Genomic DNA, 19276 nt, shown 5'->3' on the forward strand with positions numbered 1-19276 from the left:
GATGGACAATCAGCTACACCTGCGCTGCCCGGGGGCAGACACATTGTAACAGCTTCTGTGCCAGGATATACCCAACTGATCAATACATGAGTCAGACTGTGTGGCCGAATTAGATAGACTCTGTTTCCTTCCAATTGCTGTGCTCACACATCGGTAGATTGGGCTCATCGTCCGACCATATTTCTGTCAGTCCCGACTGAACATCCCAATGTTACCAAGACGTGCTACACGTCTACACGACTGTGGATTGTGATTTGTGTTCACATAGACGCTGCGATTTGCTGCGTTTATGTGCTTCGTAACAAGTCACTGGGAATGAGGGGAAAAGCTACAAGTGTTATCAGTTTCACATCTACCTATAATACATTAAAATGTAATTCTGGGTGCAAAATGTTATCCCCGAAATAAATTAATGTAACTCTCCTTAAAGTTACTGTATATGTGAACAGAAACACATTTAAAGTTTAAACACGCACAGTTAGAAGCAACTTGAATTATACTCTTGCACAAACCTGATACTGGGCAGAAGAGCTCGCATTCTATGGAAGATATATTGTGCACTCTGCCCCTTCAGGTAGCAGATTAATGTGATGAGCCAACCCTCACCCCCCCCCCCCCCCCACCCCCACCCCCACCCCACACACACTAGGGGCCACAGACTGTAGGATTTATATTGGATTAACGTTAGAACACTGGGCTCTGGTTTCTGATATATTTTCTCCCAGTTACACAAATGAGTTAATTCAGTTCTTTGTGCATTCACTTCGGGGCAGAACCGGACAGAACAATTGGCGCATTAACCCTTTCACCGCCGTGCTGTGCCACAAAACAGACACCCTCTGCTGTTGGCATCTTCTGTGGCTCTAATTGGGGCCACACCAACATCGCAGCCAGGTGGACTGTGCTTCACTCCACCCGCCCACACCACGATCTGTCTTCTGTAGGTTGGATGCGGGTGTAGAAGGTAAAAGTTTCAGGGTCACCCTCCTGCGCGTCAGGGGCTGTGCTGGTAATTGGCACATCTTGGAGGGTGGGTGGATGAGGGGGAGGAGGAGAGGTCTCCCTCCCTGCCTGGGATCCGAGGCTGATCAGTGTGTGTAGGAGCAGAGTGAGTAGCAGACAAGGAGACCCAGCCTGGGCTGCAATGCTGTGTGGCACTGGCTGCTCCATGCGCAAATCTGCACCCTGCGCCCACCAGCCCTAAGGACCAGTCACTCACCGCAGCCCCTCACATTGCACCAGCCGGGGACATGACAGGCTCGGGAGGATGGACCTGCAGCCAAGCCGGGTTACAGCCACTGAGAGTGGGCAAGAGGAAGAGGAGGGAGAGGATGCTCCAACAAGGAGCCTTTATTTCTACCCTTCTGTTTGCGGTGTGGAGCCTGTCCGGAGTCCTGCAGGGAGCAGGTAATCCTCTTCTCACTCCCACAGTGACAGCAGGGGCTCTGGGGTCTGCTAACTACAATATAAGTGGCACAGATGGCATGTTCTGTTACCATAATCTCTGCAGCCCATTAACATTCACGGGGTCTCTTAGACGCAGCCTGTAGCATCTGCCAGTTCAAACGTGTCACACATCAACCTGTGGCCCTGCAACTGTTGTAGAACTACAAGTACCAGCTCTGCCAGCCTCTTGTGGCTCCACAGCAGCCGCTGCACCACTGGTTGCATTGGTAGGAGTTTGGAAGTTTAACATTTTTCTTATAGCTCCTATGATATTGTATCAATACTAATTCATTCCCTGTCTAGATCCTATTGCTATATACATAACTAAAACTCCTGTTGGGAGTAGGCAGGTTGTAGAGTGTCAGGCAGTATAGAAAGAGTCTGACAGACCCTATATATTCGCAGATCTTTTTGTGTGAGACTATTATATCCACCTGTCACTCATTTGGATGTTTGAATTGTTGGTATCCCACAAACATAAAACGATGTAACTGTTACTTATTATTATTATAATAAAAATAACTTGTTTGCAAGATTACAGCACAAGAAAACTGCAGCACAGGACACATTGAGAATTCATATTACAACAGAATATTACAGCTGAAGGCAAATCAATGACCTTGTCAGATAGATGGTATAGTAACCTTAGTCTCATAGGAAACAATAGGTGTAAAATCTCTGTTTGTTGATGAAGCTGCTGCTGATTGCAGTCTGTGGTGCAGGTAGGAGAGTGAGTGTGGGAAGGAATAAATTATCTGCTGGAACAGAGTCTACAAAGCACTGCAGAGATTCATGATATAGGGGGCATAGTAAATCCATTTTGGGGGCTAGTTCCTGTATGTATATTATGCCCTGTACAATATGTGAATATGAATATGTCAAACTGAAACAGCACAATGCTCTGTACATCTCTACAGAGGATATAAACTATTAATCTGAAATTATTAGTATACAATTATCTGTGATATAAGAGCTATGATGCTCTGCATGGTACAGATGTATAGATTAGTCTGCTGCTTGGTATATATTTCCCCATGAATCCCACCAGCTCATTGCTCCCTGCTGAAATTCATTGCTTGCTATAATATTTCTTTACTAGAAACTAGTTGTTTTCCCATTCCTAGGGTAGCTGCCCATTAGTCTGTGAGTAGCAGAGGTCGCGGTGTAATGGAATAGTGTCTGACCTTTTTGTTACATAAAGCAGATTGTGATCTGGGGGTAATTCTCTGGTAAAGTCCCGGCTTGGCTCAGCTTCGGCACACGGGACTGGATTAACTTCCAGGCTTTATTTCAAAAATAAACTCAAAGAAGAATCAATTTGCACCGATCTATATAAACCTCAGAGGGAAGCGGACAATAGTTTGAAGGACTATGGGACCAGGAATCCAGAACAAATCCAGATGGGATGTAATTACCAAGAGGGGGACCAAACTGTTTCATGTTAATTGTGTACTTGGGAGAATGGAATTAAATATTTTATGCCATATTGCTTTAATAAGTACTTGATGCAAGGAGGTGTTTATGGGTTTGACCAATATTCAGTCTAGGAACTAGTGGCATCAATGAGGTGTGAGGCATAGAGTGCCTCATGGCTCAGTAATGTCTCTTCCTTGTGTATTGATATAATTTTTTCAAGAGCTGCAATTTTTCCATGAAGTGCGTCATGTCTCAGTGTTGTTACTGATTTGTAGGCTGGATTCTCATGATGGGCTCCTTTAGATAGGTACACTTTGAATCGACTGTATCATCATTTTGTGGGCCCTTCATTTTACAAGCCTGTGTTATAGGAATAATAGACTATCACATTATGGACTCCTGTGAGAGCATGAACGAGCCAACAATCTGCAGAATAGAAATAGTTTGTTCTGGGCTTGCTCTGTGCCCCCCAAACTGCTTACGCCTAAGGCAGTTGTCTATATCGCCTAAACCCAATCCAGGTCCAGGAAAATGGGCTTTTTCAACCTTTGTTTTATAATTTCAGATTTTTTGCAAGTTTATAGATAAACACGGACAGGGTGTTACAATGTACAGTATAGCTCTCCTTTAAGCACCATTTTACTTTTCAGAATGGAAACTGCTGAATTAGTTTATTGCAAGCACAAAAGTGTCATTACTAATTGCCTTTAATGAGAGCAAGAGCCATAGAAACATTTAAATCAGTGTCGGGCAACCTGGCACGTTGGGGGCCACATGGTGACACGGTCACCCATCAAACTCATCTCAGTAATAAATTAAAACAATACATTAAATAAAAGAAAGCGACGCCTATCTGTAATAACATATCAGCAGTATTGTACACAAGTGTTACACGCTATAACAAACACATCTGACAATAAGACTGGAAGGAGCTGGGGGCCCGGAGGGTAAGACCCCGGGGGCCACCTGTTGCCCATCACTGACTTAGATCATCAGCCGAAAAAAATAGATTTGTATTTCTTAGTGGGAGTTCATATGTTATAAGATGGTAACATGTGGGTGGCCAAATTGGATGAGTTATCTGCATTGAGGCAAAGTGGGAACAGGGGGTAAATGTATCAAGCTGAGAGTTTTCCAGCGGGTTTGAAAAACCAATGAGATTCTAGCATTCATTTATTTAGCACATTCTACAAAATGACAGCTAGAATCTGATTGGTTGCTATAGGCAACATCTCCACTTTTCAAACCCACCAGAAAACTCTCAACTTGATACATTTACCCCCAGATCACTTTGGAACCACATGAGATCCTGTTGTGCAGTTGGACGATGACCACACACACACACGATAGAAGTTATCTTCCACCTGGACCCCTAGCAATGATCAGAATAAGGACAACAGGATAATTACTGGGTATCAGGCCCACTCAGGGGCCAAGCACATGGTGATAGTGGACGAATTGCCCAATACCGCCAGTAATACCACAGTGTGTTGTTTGGGTCCCATGGTTTTCAGCAGTTATAGGAGAATCCAGGTAAAAATAATATTTTCCAAAGGTTCGTTCCCGGCTCCAACCAGTACAACTGCAGTGGTCTAATCTCCAGGATTCCCTCGGTGTATGAGATGCTCCCACTTGTACTGTGTCCCAGGATAAGTTAGAATTAAACTGTCCGCACTGAAAACTTGACGATGGAGATAATTGAAAGGCCGGTCAGGATGGACAGTTCTCAGCTCCTTGAGGCAATGACCAACAGAGAACGATTTTCAATCTAGAATTCTTGGATATACTGCAAAATGGATATACGCCTTCCCTTTTACGAACCATGTGTTACTTTTAATGAATTAAAATCGTTAAATGTCATGTGAATCAGGCCCGGGTGTTGTCAGTTAATGGTGATGGAGAGACGTGTTCAGAGCTCTATTGATGCGCTGTAGGGCTCTCGTTAAGGACAGGAAATCACATTAACCACTAGTATGCTGTTTTTTTTTGTTTTTTTAGCTTTTCTGAACATTTGATTGAATTACAACCCAAACTCAACAACAATGTAGAACTCCCACTATGAGAGTCACATTGTTTGTTATCTACAAAGCTTTTAGTTTGTCTCACAAACTGTCCCATGCCTTAATGATGTCACAGGTCAGAAGCGGATTGATAGGCTGTGTAGGTGACAGGGACACCTTTAAAAATGGAATATTTTGGGAAGTAAACATAATTATCACAAGATTTATTATTTCTTTGTGCCATAGTTGAAGATCCAAACAGATATTTCTGCTTTATTTAAGAAACACTGTATGATTTTTAAAAATACCCGGGGTACCCCTGAGTCCTGCTATCTGTTCAAATTGTTATCACTGTCCCCTCTAAGCTATACACTATGCAAATTGTGGTGTTAAAAATGTAACTTGTTGACAAATGCCAAGTGTGCAGGGTTGCACCGAACAGCAGTTTTAATGCAGCCCGTTCTCACTGGATTAATCTTTTAACATTTTCAGAGCATACAGTGGTGACTATTATTATCACTTATTTGTATAGCGTTACTGTGTCAGGCAGAGCTTTCTAGAGAGTATTGAATAATTCACATCGGTCCCTGCCCCATTGGAGTTTACAATCTATATTTCTTACCACACACAAACATTAGAGTCCGTCTTGTCAGAAGCTAATTAACCTAACAGTATATTTTTAGAATGTGGGATGAAAACGGAGCAAAGCAAGAAGCCCACGCAAACACGGGGAGAACGTACAAACTCCACACAGATATTGTTGAATAGCAATGCTAGCTAGCGTGCTACCGTGCTGCCCATTATAACAACTTGTGTTAATGTTAATTCACGTCACTTATGTTGTGCTCTACATTATTTGCTCATTTTGTACTAAACATTTATATAAAATAAAGGAAAGGTAAATGCTGCCAATATATTGGGCTTTACCCTTATAACCGTATAGGTTCCTAGTAAATTGATAGGATGAATGTTGGCTCCGCCCACAAAATGTCTACCTCCTGTGTGTGTAAGCGATTGGGTTTAGTTTGACAGTCAGGCATCGTTGCAAGGTACAACAAGTCTAGAAATAGCTGACGGGGAATTAGCACAGACCTTTTATTAGTCAGTGACATTGTGAACAAGATAATCCTTTCCTAATCCTTAAATCCTCATTTTTCCTGAAAACACAAAATTTGGAGCACTGTCCTCCCCCAACAGCGGTACTCGGAATAGGTCATCACTGACCCTATTAACCCACCGTGGGAGCTTTTTACTTTACATTAGATATTACGGGATGTAACATGTGAGGGATTATTGTAATAAGAACGGTTGTCGCTAAAGTTTGAGGTCCAACGATTCAATATTCATCTCTAGTTGTGCAACATTGAAATGGATAAGAGTAGATCTCTCATTTCAATGACTGAGTGAGTGTTAACCAATATTTCGGCAGATTGTAATGATTTATGTTAAAATATTCACTACGTAAAATCTAGCAGGATAATTTACTGTAATTTCCAATGTCCACAGAAGGCACCTACTCCCATTGGATTTTGAGCATTTCTGCTCACCCATTACCCTATGTATTTTAGTGGAAATCTGTGGATGGTAACAATCAAGGAGCATGTTTCATGCAGCTTGTCTTTCTATTACAGGGCGAGGAACGTCCATGGGAGACCAAACAGCTGGGTCCAATGCCCTTGTATGGAGGAACCGGAAGCTTATGGCATCAGAAAATGTGTCTCAGGAGAAGAACTGCACTGAACCAGGTAATACGTGATTATAAATGTGTGTTACAGAGCAAATGGTACCAAGTATTATATATAGTACATTACAGGGAATCCTGTATTCCCAGTTCAGACCTGGACTCACAGCCTCATGATATTGGTTTGAAAAATCCCCTTTGTGCCGATGAATATAGCTGGACTGGATTATGTCAATTTCCACCACGTTATTAATATTCAATGATTTCTATCAATGACAAAAACTGATATTACGTTTCCTCATAACAACTATGGCATAAATTTCCTGGTCCTCAATGGCTTTGAGTTTTCCTGGGAAAGGGAAGACTTTGCTTACTTTTCTTGAAAAAGTATATATATAGATATAATTTTGTAGCGGATGGAGGTATGGTTTCACAATCTGGGCCTAGAACTTCCTCTCCATCAGCACCGTTTCTGGCCCTTTCAGTCTTTAATATTCACAGCAGCGATACACTTACCAATATCTGATATCACCTAATCGCACATCATGTGTGAAATGCTTTTCCAGCCTTCATAAAATATATATTATACAGGAATAATTCAAGCTCTATAAAACCAGCTAAACCTTATCTTAGATTCTCTGCAGATCTGTAATATGGAAACCCAGAAACTGCTTCCAATGCCCAGGGGAGCAAAGAGTACGGAGAACTGAGTCACTGTGCAGGAATCTCTATGTAACAAAATAAATATATATATATATATATATATATATACAGGTATTCCTCACTTAACGACCTAGTTCCGTTCCAACGACTAGGTCGTTAAGCGAATTGGTCGCTAAGTGAGTACAGTACTGTATGCATGGCAATAAAAAATCAGCATGTGCATATGCAGTTTTATATTCCTCCCTTTAGTAAAAAGATATTATGTTTAGTTAATGTCCTTGCAGTATTACTTCAGAACCAAGTGCTTTCAAGTACTGTAGAGCTAACTTACCGCACGATGGAGACTGCAAGGGTATCAGGTGCGTCTTGTCTTCTTCAGCTCAGAAAGAAACTATGCGGGTACTACGGGCGTGGTTACATCCCGTCGCAAGGGCACAGGTCATTAATTCCCCCTATTGCTGAGCAGCGGAGCCGGACGTAACAACGGGTCGTAAGTCCGAATGGTCGCTAAATAGGTCGGTCGTTAAGTGAGGAATACCTGTATATATATATATGTATATGTGTGTGTGCATGTGTATATATATATATATATATATATATATATATATATGTGTGTGTGTATATATCTATATAAAACAGGGATACTCTGTACATAGTACAAAATACACATAATTAATGCTGCACTAACTACTTTTCTATTTCAAAAGCAGGGAACGCTAGTTCCACAGATCGCAATATATGTTAAGCTGACCAATTTGCACCAAAGTTTTCCCATTCTGGTCAGTCCCAGATATTGCAGTGTGTGTATGCTCCCACGATCATGTTATATCTTACCAAAGCACATCTAAACTTCCTAAATATCACAATCAACAATGGAACGATGTCGGGCAAATGTGGCAGTGTGTACACACTCAGCACCAGCAGTGTAGGCAGATATATGTACAATGTACAGAGTCACCATCTTTTCAGCAGATGGTTATGAGAGGTGAAGATCACAGATCTGAAGGTAAATCGTGTAGGTGTGTACACAGGAATCAGTATGATCATCAGGACTTTCAGTCATTGGTGAAATCGTTACAGAAATCACATCTGAAGTAACACTGCATAGGTTGTACCCAGCTTTCGTGAATAGAACATATGTTGTTTCTGTATGGAAAGGAATTAGCATATTGTTCAAAATTGTATTTTAAATGTTTTATTGGTAGTCCTTTTGTAAACTTTTTAACCAATTTTTATAATGTAGCTGTAGGCAGGACCCTGAAGTGCCAGTTTCACCATTGCTGGCAATAGAAATCCCACCGCAGGCGGCAATCCCACAACGGGCCCTGGAAAGCATCTGCGCAGAGCCACTCCCAAAAGCAAAACGCGGGAGTGCCCTTGTATATGCAGAAAGTGATCCGATATCTGCATAAATATAAATGTGTTGCAGTCGGCATTATTTGCCCCTTTGTAAACGACCTTTCCTATGAGCTTAAAACCTAAATAGGTAATGGAGACATACTTGGTTCAATAGGATGGAGTCAAATTTAGTGCGTTAAGAAGTATTGATCCATTCACTAAGTGCACACAGGATGGATATTGGTTGAGATTTCAGTACTGAATAGGGAGAGGGAGACTACTGACAAAGGACAATAGGGACAGGGTTTCATATAAAGTTTTAAGGTGATCATTGATCACAGCCCGATAGGACAAGATGCCTGACAGGTCATTTAATTCACTACAATAGAACTTGGCAGTCGGCCAACAATGCTGATATCAGTTTACTTTATTGAAACAATGTTGCAGATCTCTGTTAACCCTTACTGATAGGGAGAAAGTGTTGTCCTTTTTTTTTTACTATAAGGCACCATTATACATTGAGGGATTTACCCAAACACAGTATGCGCCCCCCACCTCAAATTTCTTCCAAGCCCAATTACAGTTAAAACAGTGTTTGAATGTATTGCCTTGTCGTTTGGGATAACCTTACTGGAAACATACATTCAACACCAAAGAATTCTGCATAAGCCACTGCAAAACATGAACAGAATTATAAGTAAACATTTAATGACTGTGAAAAACCGGGATTGTAAAGATGTAATGAGGGAACTGAGATCTGACCCGCAATGCGGATTTCCCTCCACTACGTCTCATGTCTTATTAGTGAGTATATTGTGGTTAATGATTAATATAGCAGGTATTGTCTCATTAAAGTAATTGTTAAAGAAATATTGGAGTTTTCTTATACTGAACCCACTCCCACTCCGCTCCCACTGTGTGCCCACTGCACGCCCACTTGTTTTGTTGCTAAGAAATTGGACACTAATAAGAAGTTTCTCAGTTGGTTGTGTTACATTTCTTTCTAGCATAATGAAACTTACTGGTTTTCAAGAATGTAATCAGCAAATCTTCATCTTTTAATCTGATATATTCTAACGAGCAGCATTTGTGGTTGCCACGTTTTAGAGCCCATAAATGGCCCCATTCAAGTCCGCACTTCACACAATTTGCGTTTTACAAAAAGAGCGCAGAACTTGAGCGTAGTCAATATTCAAATCCAGGGGGTAAATGTATCAAGCTGAGAGTTTTCCGGCGGGTTTGAAAAACCAATCAGATTCTAGCTATCATTTATTTAGTACATTCTACAAAATGAGAGCTCGAATCTGATTGGTTGCTATAGGCAATATCTCCACTTTTCAAACCCGCCGGAAAACTCTCAGCTTGATACATTTACCCCCAGGTGTTTTGGTTTCAGTCCGCGAGTAAGTACGCTCTGCCCAAACGTTACTTGTCGTGTGAAGACACAAGTTTATATGCAATTAAAGGTCACCTCAGAAGGCATAACAAAAAAAGTATATTGCAAATAAATGAACAACTCCTAACACTGTAATCTTTAATAGAAATATGGATGTTAAAAAAAATTTCACTGAATTTTTGGATTGTACCCAGCGGCCGTACTTTGCAGGACTCAGAAGATGGCGGCATCTGATGAAAATCCCGATCTGTACATGGTTAACAGAGCACCTTGGGGTATATTTACTAAACTGCGGGTTTGAAAACGTGGAGAAGTTGCCTATAACAACCAATCAGATTCTAGTTATCATTTATTTAACACGTTCTGCAAAATGACAGCTAGAATCTGATTGGTTGCTATAGACAACATCTCCACTTTTTCAATCAGTTTAGTAAATATACCCCCTTATCTTTGTATCTTGGAGAGTTTGGTTTCCTCCTGGATATAACACCTGGCTGTATTAGGTGGGTATCACTTGTGTAAGTTGTTCCCTGTTAGTTCAGCTTTGGGAAGAGGAATGTGGACAGGATTACAACAGGACTTTTTTGCCTTTTAAACACGGTAATCTATAAATATAAATCCAGATATGACTTTATTTTCTGACTCCATCTGCACTTTAATAGAAATATTTGCATAGATCAATTCTGCATCTACCTGACTGCTGCAGTTGCTGAGCCCTGCGTCGCTTCTGCAAATCTATACAGCCAGCTCTATCGATTGTACTTGTATATTAAAAACCTCAGGAAAAGCCACGTATGGTTTTATTCTACGCTGGGAAGGGACAGAAACCTTTGCACAATTTGTTTCTTGATCTCTTACAGTCATTTGTCCCTGCGGTTCTAAGAGGGGGGGAAAAAAGGCCATCGTTGCCTCATCTCCTAACATAAAATGTCAAGTAGGATTCCTGTAGCTTAGCTGTGCTTGTGTGACATGAGTAAAGCCGCGTACAATTATAGGCTTAGCCAGCGTTACTCTGTGTATCGCTTCCAGCTTAGACCACGAGTGCCTGTACATGTGCCGTGCGCATCTCGGCCAAGCAGCCGCCAGTCGCCTTCAATTTATCGCCTTGTGCGTTCCCTACTGCAACTTTTACTAAGTACGTCTCTTTACATTTAAGGCTTCCTTCTGTGCTTTCCAGCCACGTATTGATATCATCAGGCAGATTTGTTTGTTTTTTTTGTTACCCAAGATATACAATGTATCCTGGGAGGCTCTTTTGGTGTCGTATCTCAGGGCAACGAAAATAAATTCTGACTGATTACATAAACACATGGATGAAAAACAAGGAAGGCAGCTGGAAAAGAAAATAATGTTCTATTGATTGGAAGATGAAAATATAATTCTAATTAGAATATGTTTGAAGCGTGGTCTATTTAAGGTACCTCACCTTGAGTTTGTGATACTTAGTTAATCTGCATGAGCTGGATTTTAGAAAAAAGTTCATTGACTCCAATGAAACCTATTGATAATATATTTGGTATAAATAAATAACGTAAATTATATTGTTCTTCAATCCTTAACTCAAAGTTGATTATTTTCAATGAGACTTGTTACCTACAATTAATAAAATTAATTGTTCTACAACTCTAAGGGGGGGGATTCAATTGTCCGCGAGGTGCAGCTACGTGTCTCCGTACTTACTAAAATCCATGCCCACTTCCCCTCACGTCCCATACAGAGGGGAGGAGAAAATGAGAGGGGACTCTGTACCGTATTGGCCAGCAATATGTTCAGCCAGATATGGAGGCGATGTCCAGCGGCACCTCGCGACCAATTGAATTCCCCCCACAGTAACGAGCAAATATGAGCGTAACGGAGCGTGATGAGCATCGCGGATCCCGGAATAGAATAGCTCCTCTGACAGTCTGCGCATATGATCAAATAGGAAAGAGAGAGTTTAGTTACTTGCTGAAAAACAGATTGTTCAATGATTCTTTTGTTATATAAACAGACGCTGGTCTCACAGTTTGGCAGAATATTCAGATATTTGCAAAACTGTCTTGAATGGTATCTCAGGGTTCACAAGTTATTATATGCTGAGGAGTGTGTCCAATATCATGAACTCTCATAGCCCTTACGGGCCTATTTAAGACGCATCGGCACATATGGTAGTTTTCAATCCTCCTCGCATTGCTAAGGATTGAACTAACTTTTATATTTATTAAAAAAAAACTTCACACGAACTGCTGTTTCTGTGAAGTACAACACTCACCTTTCACTGCCTCTTCTCTTCTCCTCCCATGAGATGCCAACTGCGATGATGTTTCCTCCTCGTAATCTCTGTGCGCATGCGCCGAGCGAAAACATTGGGCATGCGCACAGAGATCCTAGACTGCAAGAAGGTGAGTCATGTGACAAGGAAGGATCACATGATCCCTAGACACATGCGCTGTGCGGCTCTGCTCTTCGGCTGAGCTTGAGCTGGCGTACATTAATATAATTGAAAACTTAGTTTTGGTCATTGGTAGATAGCGTTACTGAGCACTCCCCATACACTGTTATGGGGAGTGCTCAGAAAAATGATAAGAGATGCAAAGCAGCAGATATCATCATCATCATTATCATCATCACAATTTATTTATATAGCGCCACTGATTCCGCAGCGCTGTACAGAGAACTCATTCACATCAGTCCCTACCCCATTGGAGCTTACAGTCTAAATTCCCTAACACACAGACAGACAGAGAGAGAGACTAGGGTAAATTTTGATAGCAGCTAATTAACCTACCAGTATGTTTTTGGAGTGTGGGAGGAAACCGGAGCACCTGGAGGAAACCCACGCAAACACGGGGAAAATTTACAAACTCCACACAGGTAAGGCCATGGAGGGAATTGAACTCATGACCCCAGTGCTGTGAGGCAGAAGTGCTAGATATCTGATATATCTGCTGCGATGTTACAATGATACATACCTACTTAGCGGTTAATCAGGGGGGGAAACTTTGATAAATAGGCCCCTTATTGAGTCTCATTCGGGAGTGAAACGTACACAGCTTGGTGACTATTTCTAAATGTCCTGCCTTCGTCTAGCTTTACAAAGAGTTAAATTTATCTAATATACATAATTAAATGAATCAACGACCTGTGTCCAATAATTATATTAAGTCATGACTGCATAGAAGTTACATGATCATTATGTAGGAATGTGAAAACCAGAAAGTACAGACATATTGTATAACTGATATCCTTTTACATCAATATTTTTAATTTGTTCCCAACTTGCTGTGTCTAAGGGCATTATTATTTCTTTTCTTGCCTTTATTTTTACAAGACAATAATCCCTGTGTCTGGATCTTCTTTTCCATCATCTGCCTGGGCAATCATTCTACCATCTATCTGTAGTAATAATTATTATTTAATGATAGGTTGCGGTTAATGTGTATTTATGTAATCTTTCTGTGTTGAGCTAGTTAGAAGATTGCCCGTGTAATATTAATCTCCTGCTGTGCATGAATCACACTGGCATACAGTAAATAATGATTTCATAAACCAGCGAGAGGCGGTGTGTAAAGACCGCGCCGAGCGATGGCAGGTAATTGAGGCAGCCTTTGTAGATTGGCGGCAACATAACGGAATCCAACGGAATGTTCAGCCTGAAACTCATTATTGCTCTGCGTCCGCTAGAATTCTGCAATTGTAACAGGAAAAAATATATAGTTCTGGGGCCAATTGCACCCAGCAAATGACTGGTGTTTTTGTGTAGTAGCCCTATCCTAATTCCTCTTACCATGCAACCCTGCAGTGTGACATTGTCATGCAGTGCCTCAGCTGAACGATCACAGATATTTGTATGACTAACCCCTGTTCTTTCATTCTCAGCGGTAACAAGACTGCATTGTGTATAGGAATTCCCTGACTGCCTGCAGTTTAAAACAGAGGGATTGTTTAAAGGGTTACTCATCCTAACACAACATGCTGTTGTGGTATGAAAGCGTCTCATACAGTGATAGGTTTTAAGATGTTTTGCTGTGCAGCTAACTGCATGCTATTGTCCTCTGTTAGCAGCCTGACCTCTTCTCTAGTTAGAAGGGTTTGGTTCGCTGTGGTTCTGGCCCCCCCAGTTTGTTTGCTGTTACCCTGTGGTTTAATGCAGGGACACAAGATGTTCCCTCAAAATGTATGCTGTGGCCTATTGCTTTTGTCTTTAAGGCATGGTGGCACAGTGGTTAGCATTGCTCCCTAATAGAGATGTGGTTTTGGGTTCGATTCCGACCAAGGCCTTATCTGGGTGGAGTTTGCTCTGTTTTCCTCCCACAGTTTAAAAACATACTGGATGGTTATTTCAATTTCCTGTTATACTTTGAATTGGAATTGGCTGTTGAAGTGAAAATGGAGGGGAAATTGATGTGTTAGCAGCTCGGAGACCTGGAAGGAATTTAGGGAGAAGAAAATAACACAATGGCAAAGTAAATGCGCTCTATGTAGTGCACTGTCTACCAGGGAATGGGCTCTGTATAGTACACTGTCTACCAGGGAATGGGCTCTGTATAGTACACTGTCTACCAGAGAATAGGCTCTGTATAGTACACTGTCTACCAGGGAATGGGCTCTGTATAGTACACTGTCTACCAGGGAATGGGCTTTGTATAGTACACTGTCTACCAGGGAATGGGCTCTGTATAGTACACTGTCTACCAGGGAATGGGCTTTGTATAGTACACTGTCTACCAGGGAATGGGCTCTGTATAGTACACTGTCCACCAGGGAATGGGCTCTGTATAGTACACTGTCTACCAGGGAATGGGCTCTGTATAGTACACTGTCTACCAGGGAATGGGCTCTGTATAGTACACTGTCTACCAGGGAATGGGCTCTGTATAGTACACTGTCTACCAGGGAATGGGCTCTGTATAGTACACTGTCTACCAGGGAATGGGCTCTGTATAGTACACTGTCTACCAGGGAATGGGCTTTGTATAGTACACTGTCTACCAGGGAATGGGCTCTGTATAGTACACTGTCTACCAGGGAATGGGCTTTGTATAGTACACTGTCCACCAGGGAATGGGCTCTGTATAGTACACTGTCTACCAGAGAATAGGCTCTGTATAGTACACTGTCCACCAGGGAATGGGCTCTGTATAGTACACTGTCCTACAGGGAATGGGCTCTGTATAGTACACTGTCCTCCAGGGAATGGGCTCTGTATAGTACACTGTCCACAAGGGAATAGGCTCTGTATAGTACACTGTCCACCGGGAAATGAGCTCTGTATAGTACACTGTCCACCGGGAAATGAGCTCTGTATAGTACACTGTCCACCGGGAAATGAGCTCTGTATAGTACACTGTCCACCGGGGAATGAGCTCTGTATAGTACACTGTCTACCAGGGAATGGTTCTGTATAGTACACTGTCCACGGGGGAATGGGCTCTGTATAGTACACTGTTCTCCAGGGAATGGGTTCTGTATAGTACACTGTCCTCCAGGGAATGGGTTCTGTATAGTACACTGTCCTCCAGGGAATGGGTTCTGTATAGTACACTGTCCACCAGGGATCCGGCTCTGAATTGTATACTCACCACTATATGGTACACGCAGGAACAGGCTGCACTCAGTGTCGCTGTGCTGAAGTATTGTGTGTGACTACTGCCTGTGGGAGTCACTTCTGGTACAATGTGTGTTACCCTCTCCTCCGGTCGGGAGGGTCCAGCTGACGTGTTACCTTATACTGTGTTTGCACGGGTTTGGCTCTTGTTAGCCACTTGAGTGGGTTTGGTTGCTGTCCTCCATCCTCCTTCAGATTGGTGGTTTTGGCTGCAGTATTGTTGAGCCACTTCCAGCACTCTCTGGCTGAGCTTCCTTCTGACAAGTACATTATCTCCAGCACAAGCTGTTCATACAGGACTGCCGGGCATCACACACTCAGCCGAGAGATTCTCTTACAGTCTATGAGTCCCATTAGCTTTGCCGCACTCCTGGGAGCAGCCTGAACACAGCACCGAGGCTGGTAATATTCATAACTGCTCTGTGCTAACGAGCTCCTGGGACTGATTAGAATTATTAACAAAAAACATATTTTAAAGCCCTCCAACTATACAGATTGCAAATATTGTGACTTGGCACTGAAAATACTTACCCGCCTCTGTCTGTCTTAGGACCATTATATATATATAATATATATATTCTCCAAAACGTAGCTCGCGTATGGACACATAAAAGGTACAAATGATGCACATCTCATCTCTTTTCCTACTTCAAGGAAACTCGTCACCTGTAAGATTGATGTAACAGGAGCTGGTTCACTTTCAAAAACATCAAAGCTCCCATAATAACCTAATTCTCCCATCTCTAATGGGGCGGAAAGTGAAGATGAATGCAATGAATGACCTCTGTACATTTCAAGGTGCTGTATTTGTGAGAGAGAGGTACAGAGCCCGTCTTTGTCCACCTTTGCGGTGTTACGATGAATGTGTCTGGCCAACAGTAACCCCTAAGGCGCTATGCTCCTTTAAATGGGTGACCAGTAGGGCTGGCGCTGCCATTAAATCAACCTAGGCGGTCGTCCATGGAGCCACGGTTTAGCGGGTACCTAAAAGCTGGAAGTTTCTTACATGTGAAGCTGCTGGCTGTTCCTCCTCCCCGTCAGCAATTGGCTGGGAGTGGGAGGAGGACTATGAGGTCACAGCCCAGTGCCACGCCCCTGAGGAACAGAAGATAACCCCGTCTTGCTAACATTAGAAACAGGACGAGGGAGGTAGTGGGTAGAAGGGGGGGATGGGGGGACACCTAGGGCGTTAACGGACCTTCGTCAGCCTTTGGGATAACACTTATAGTTTGAGCGTTGTCAGATGCCATACAGCCGCTCGAGAAAACACTGTTCACCTTTTAGCTAATGATTCTTAATGCATACTCTATAACAGTCCCTCTTTTTTCTTTTACTAAAATTCCGATATTTCTTTATCTTTCCCAGCATACTGCTCCTCTCTTTGGTTGTGTATAGTTATCTCGTCTCATAGTAATTTCAATAATAAGTAATTACAAAAATCCATTGTGCAGGATTGCACTGAATAGCACATTTTCACTGTAGCTCTTCAGGTTTGAGCCCATATTAATATAAGGCTTCAATACAGTTAAATAAGTGGATATATCCTTTTTATTTCGTATAATCCACTTATGCTATAATGATCTCACTGGAAATTATTTAATTTTGTTGCACACAAGGAATATACTGGCTGCTTTTTCCTGAAGCACACAAATACTAATCGCTTTATTTTTATACTGAAATGTTAAAGCTGATGAAGGACATGCCCTACCCCAACTATAAATCTGTACCCACTTGTTTTTTTGCTTTTCTCCAAACTCAGGCCCAGTGCTTTTTATACTTTCATATTGTTCTACAAGAGTTTTTTGCCTGAGTATTACTACAAGCGATTGTTTTCTTTCTCAAGATTATTTTATGGTGCATGTTGGATTCTTCAACTAATTACTTCAAGTAATACAACACGGTCAATAATCTCGTTTGTGTTTGTTATTTTACTTGATGTTTGCGATGTTTTTAAAGTTTGCACTAATTTTAAATTTTCACCGATTTTACACCAATTTTTTTACTGGTTTCATAAAAGAAAATTCAAACAGGGGATGGATTGTACTTTAATTTACCGATTGTTCAGGGGGAAATTAGTATGGGGCGGTCTGTGTACGCAGCATCTGGCCATGTGAAATGTTTAGAATGTTGAATTTTAAGAAAACAGTCCAGTGTTCCCTAATAACTAATCACCTGCCTCTCTAATGCCTTAGAAATCTGCTGTTCATAGCAGCACTGTAGACCGTTCTCAAGTGTGGCCCCCACGGTCATCCTTTTTCCAGTGGCCGCAGACACTTTCTGCATTTCCAAACCTGGTGACTACATTGTGGGATAGTGGATGATGATGATGGTCACCAGCCATAGCAAACCTCTTGAGATTGACTGTTTGCAATTTACCAAGCTCTGAAGATAACCATAGCAGTTGAAGTCTACAGGGAGTGTACCACAAGTATGTTGGGTAGAGGGATCTTTTCAGACCTCTCCCCTTGTGACGTTGCCGGTCTATGCTCTGTTAGGTCAGCCGGGGATAGAATGTGAAGGATTTTGCTTTTTCATCGGCATTGTCTTCGATGGGGCAGGCTCATCTGAATGGCGAGGATCACATACTGGACATGAAAGCTGTATATGCTGGATTTACAGGACATTATAGGATGGATATCAGGCTGTGCTCTGTTGGCAAGAGTGGGCTGGCAAATTTATAGCCCGGGGGCAAAACTTGACTCAGTAGCCTATTAGGAACATTTCCAAGTAAACAAATGCAAGTGGCCCAGCACAAGGTATAGCAGTATACGGCCGGCCCAGGGAGCAAATGCCTTCCTGCCCCCCAGCCCTGTCTGCCCCCAGCCCAGCCTGCCCCTGTCGTGGGCACTTTCTTTGCTGGACAAACAGAGTGTGATGTGTAATATATTGATCCACATATGTACTGCTTAGTAATATGCTTGGCGTACAAAGTATACTGTATGTATATTATTACTGTACTATAAACAACAATAACTTACAGTCTTATTCTTGCCACAGATTTATATAATAAGTTGTACTATTCTTATACATGTCATTTTATAGGATATTTGAGATTACCCATTGACAAGCTCTATAAAGGGCACCTGCAGGTCTTGGGCTGGGGGCTGCGTTCTTCGGCACCGTCTGCCACACTGCGCCTACAACCTTGGGAAGGAAACAGCGCTACATCTAAGCGCTGGTAGGATCGGCCTCGGGTGAGCTGTCTTCAATTTTACATGTGTTGGGAAATCCAGCTGAGTACAAAATAATTTTACATCAGCTCCACAGGTTCCTGCAGTGACGGAGACAGTTATTGTGTGTCTGAGTGATGTACTTCTGGTCAGATCAGTGACTCAGCGGAGGCATAAGTCAAAGGTCCACAGAGCAGACACGTTACACCACAGTATACATCATTACATAACAACATACATCACACAACATCACACAACATCAAAAAGCATCACACAGCATCACACACATCACTCAGCATCATCATCATCACCATTTATTTATATAGCGCCACTGCTTCCGCAGCGCTGTACAGAGAACTCACTCACATCAGTCACACAACATCACACAACATTACACAGCACCACATAGCATCACACAACATTACACATCACATAGTATCACACAGCATTACACAACAGCACACATCACACAGCATTACACAACATTACACATCACATAGTATCAAAAATCACACAGCATTACACAACATCACACAGCATCACACAGCATTACACAACATCACACAACATCATACAGCA

General features: G+C 42.1%; 1 protein-coding gene across 2 annotated transcripts in view; it reads left to right on the forward strand.

The window, feature by feature from the left end:
- The first annotated feature begins 932 nt into the window (after nucleotides 1-932).
- Nucleotides 933-19276, forward strand: part of SLC24A4 (solute carrier family 24 member 4) — a 64685-nt gene continuing 46341 nt past the window's right edge. The window contains exons 1-2 of one of the 2 annotated variants that reach the window (XM_075192748.1): nucleotides 933-1407; nucleotides 6494-6607. In XM_075192748.1, the coding sequence (XP_075048849.1) occupies nucleotides 1251-1407; nucleotides 6494-6607 (271 nt within the window). In that variant the 5' untranslated portion in view covers nucleotides 933-1250. The remainder of the gene's footprint in view (nucleotides 1408-6493; nucleotides 6608-19276) is intronic. The other variant, XM_075192749.1, reaches the window with a different exon arrangement.

The sequence above is a fragment of the Mixophyes fleayi genome, chromosome 12 (assembly GCF_038048845.1).
Source record: "Mixophyes fleayi isolate aMixFle1 chromosome 12, aMixFle1.hap1, whole genome shotgun sequence".
Taxonomy (NCBI): domain Eukaryota; kingdom Metazoa; phylum Chordata; class Amphibia; order Anura; family Limnodynastidae; genus Mixophyes; species Mixophyes fleayi.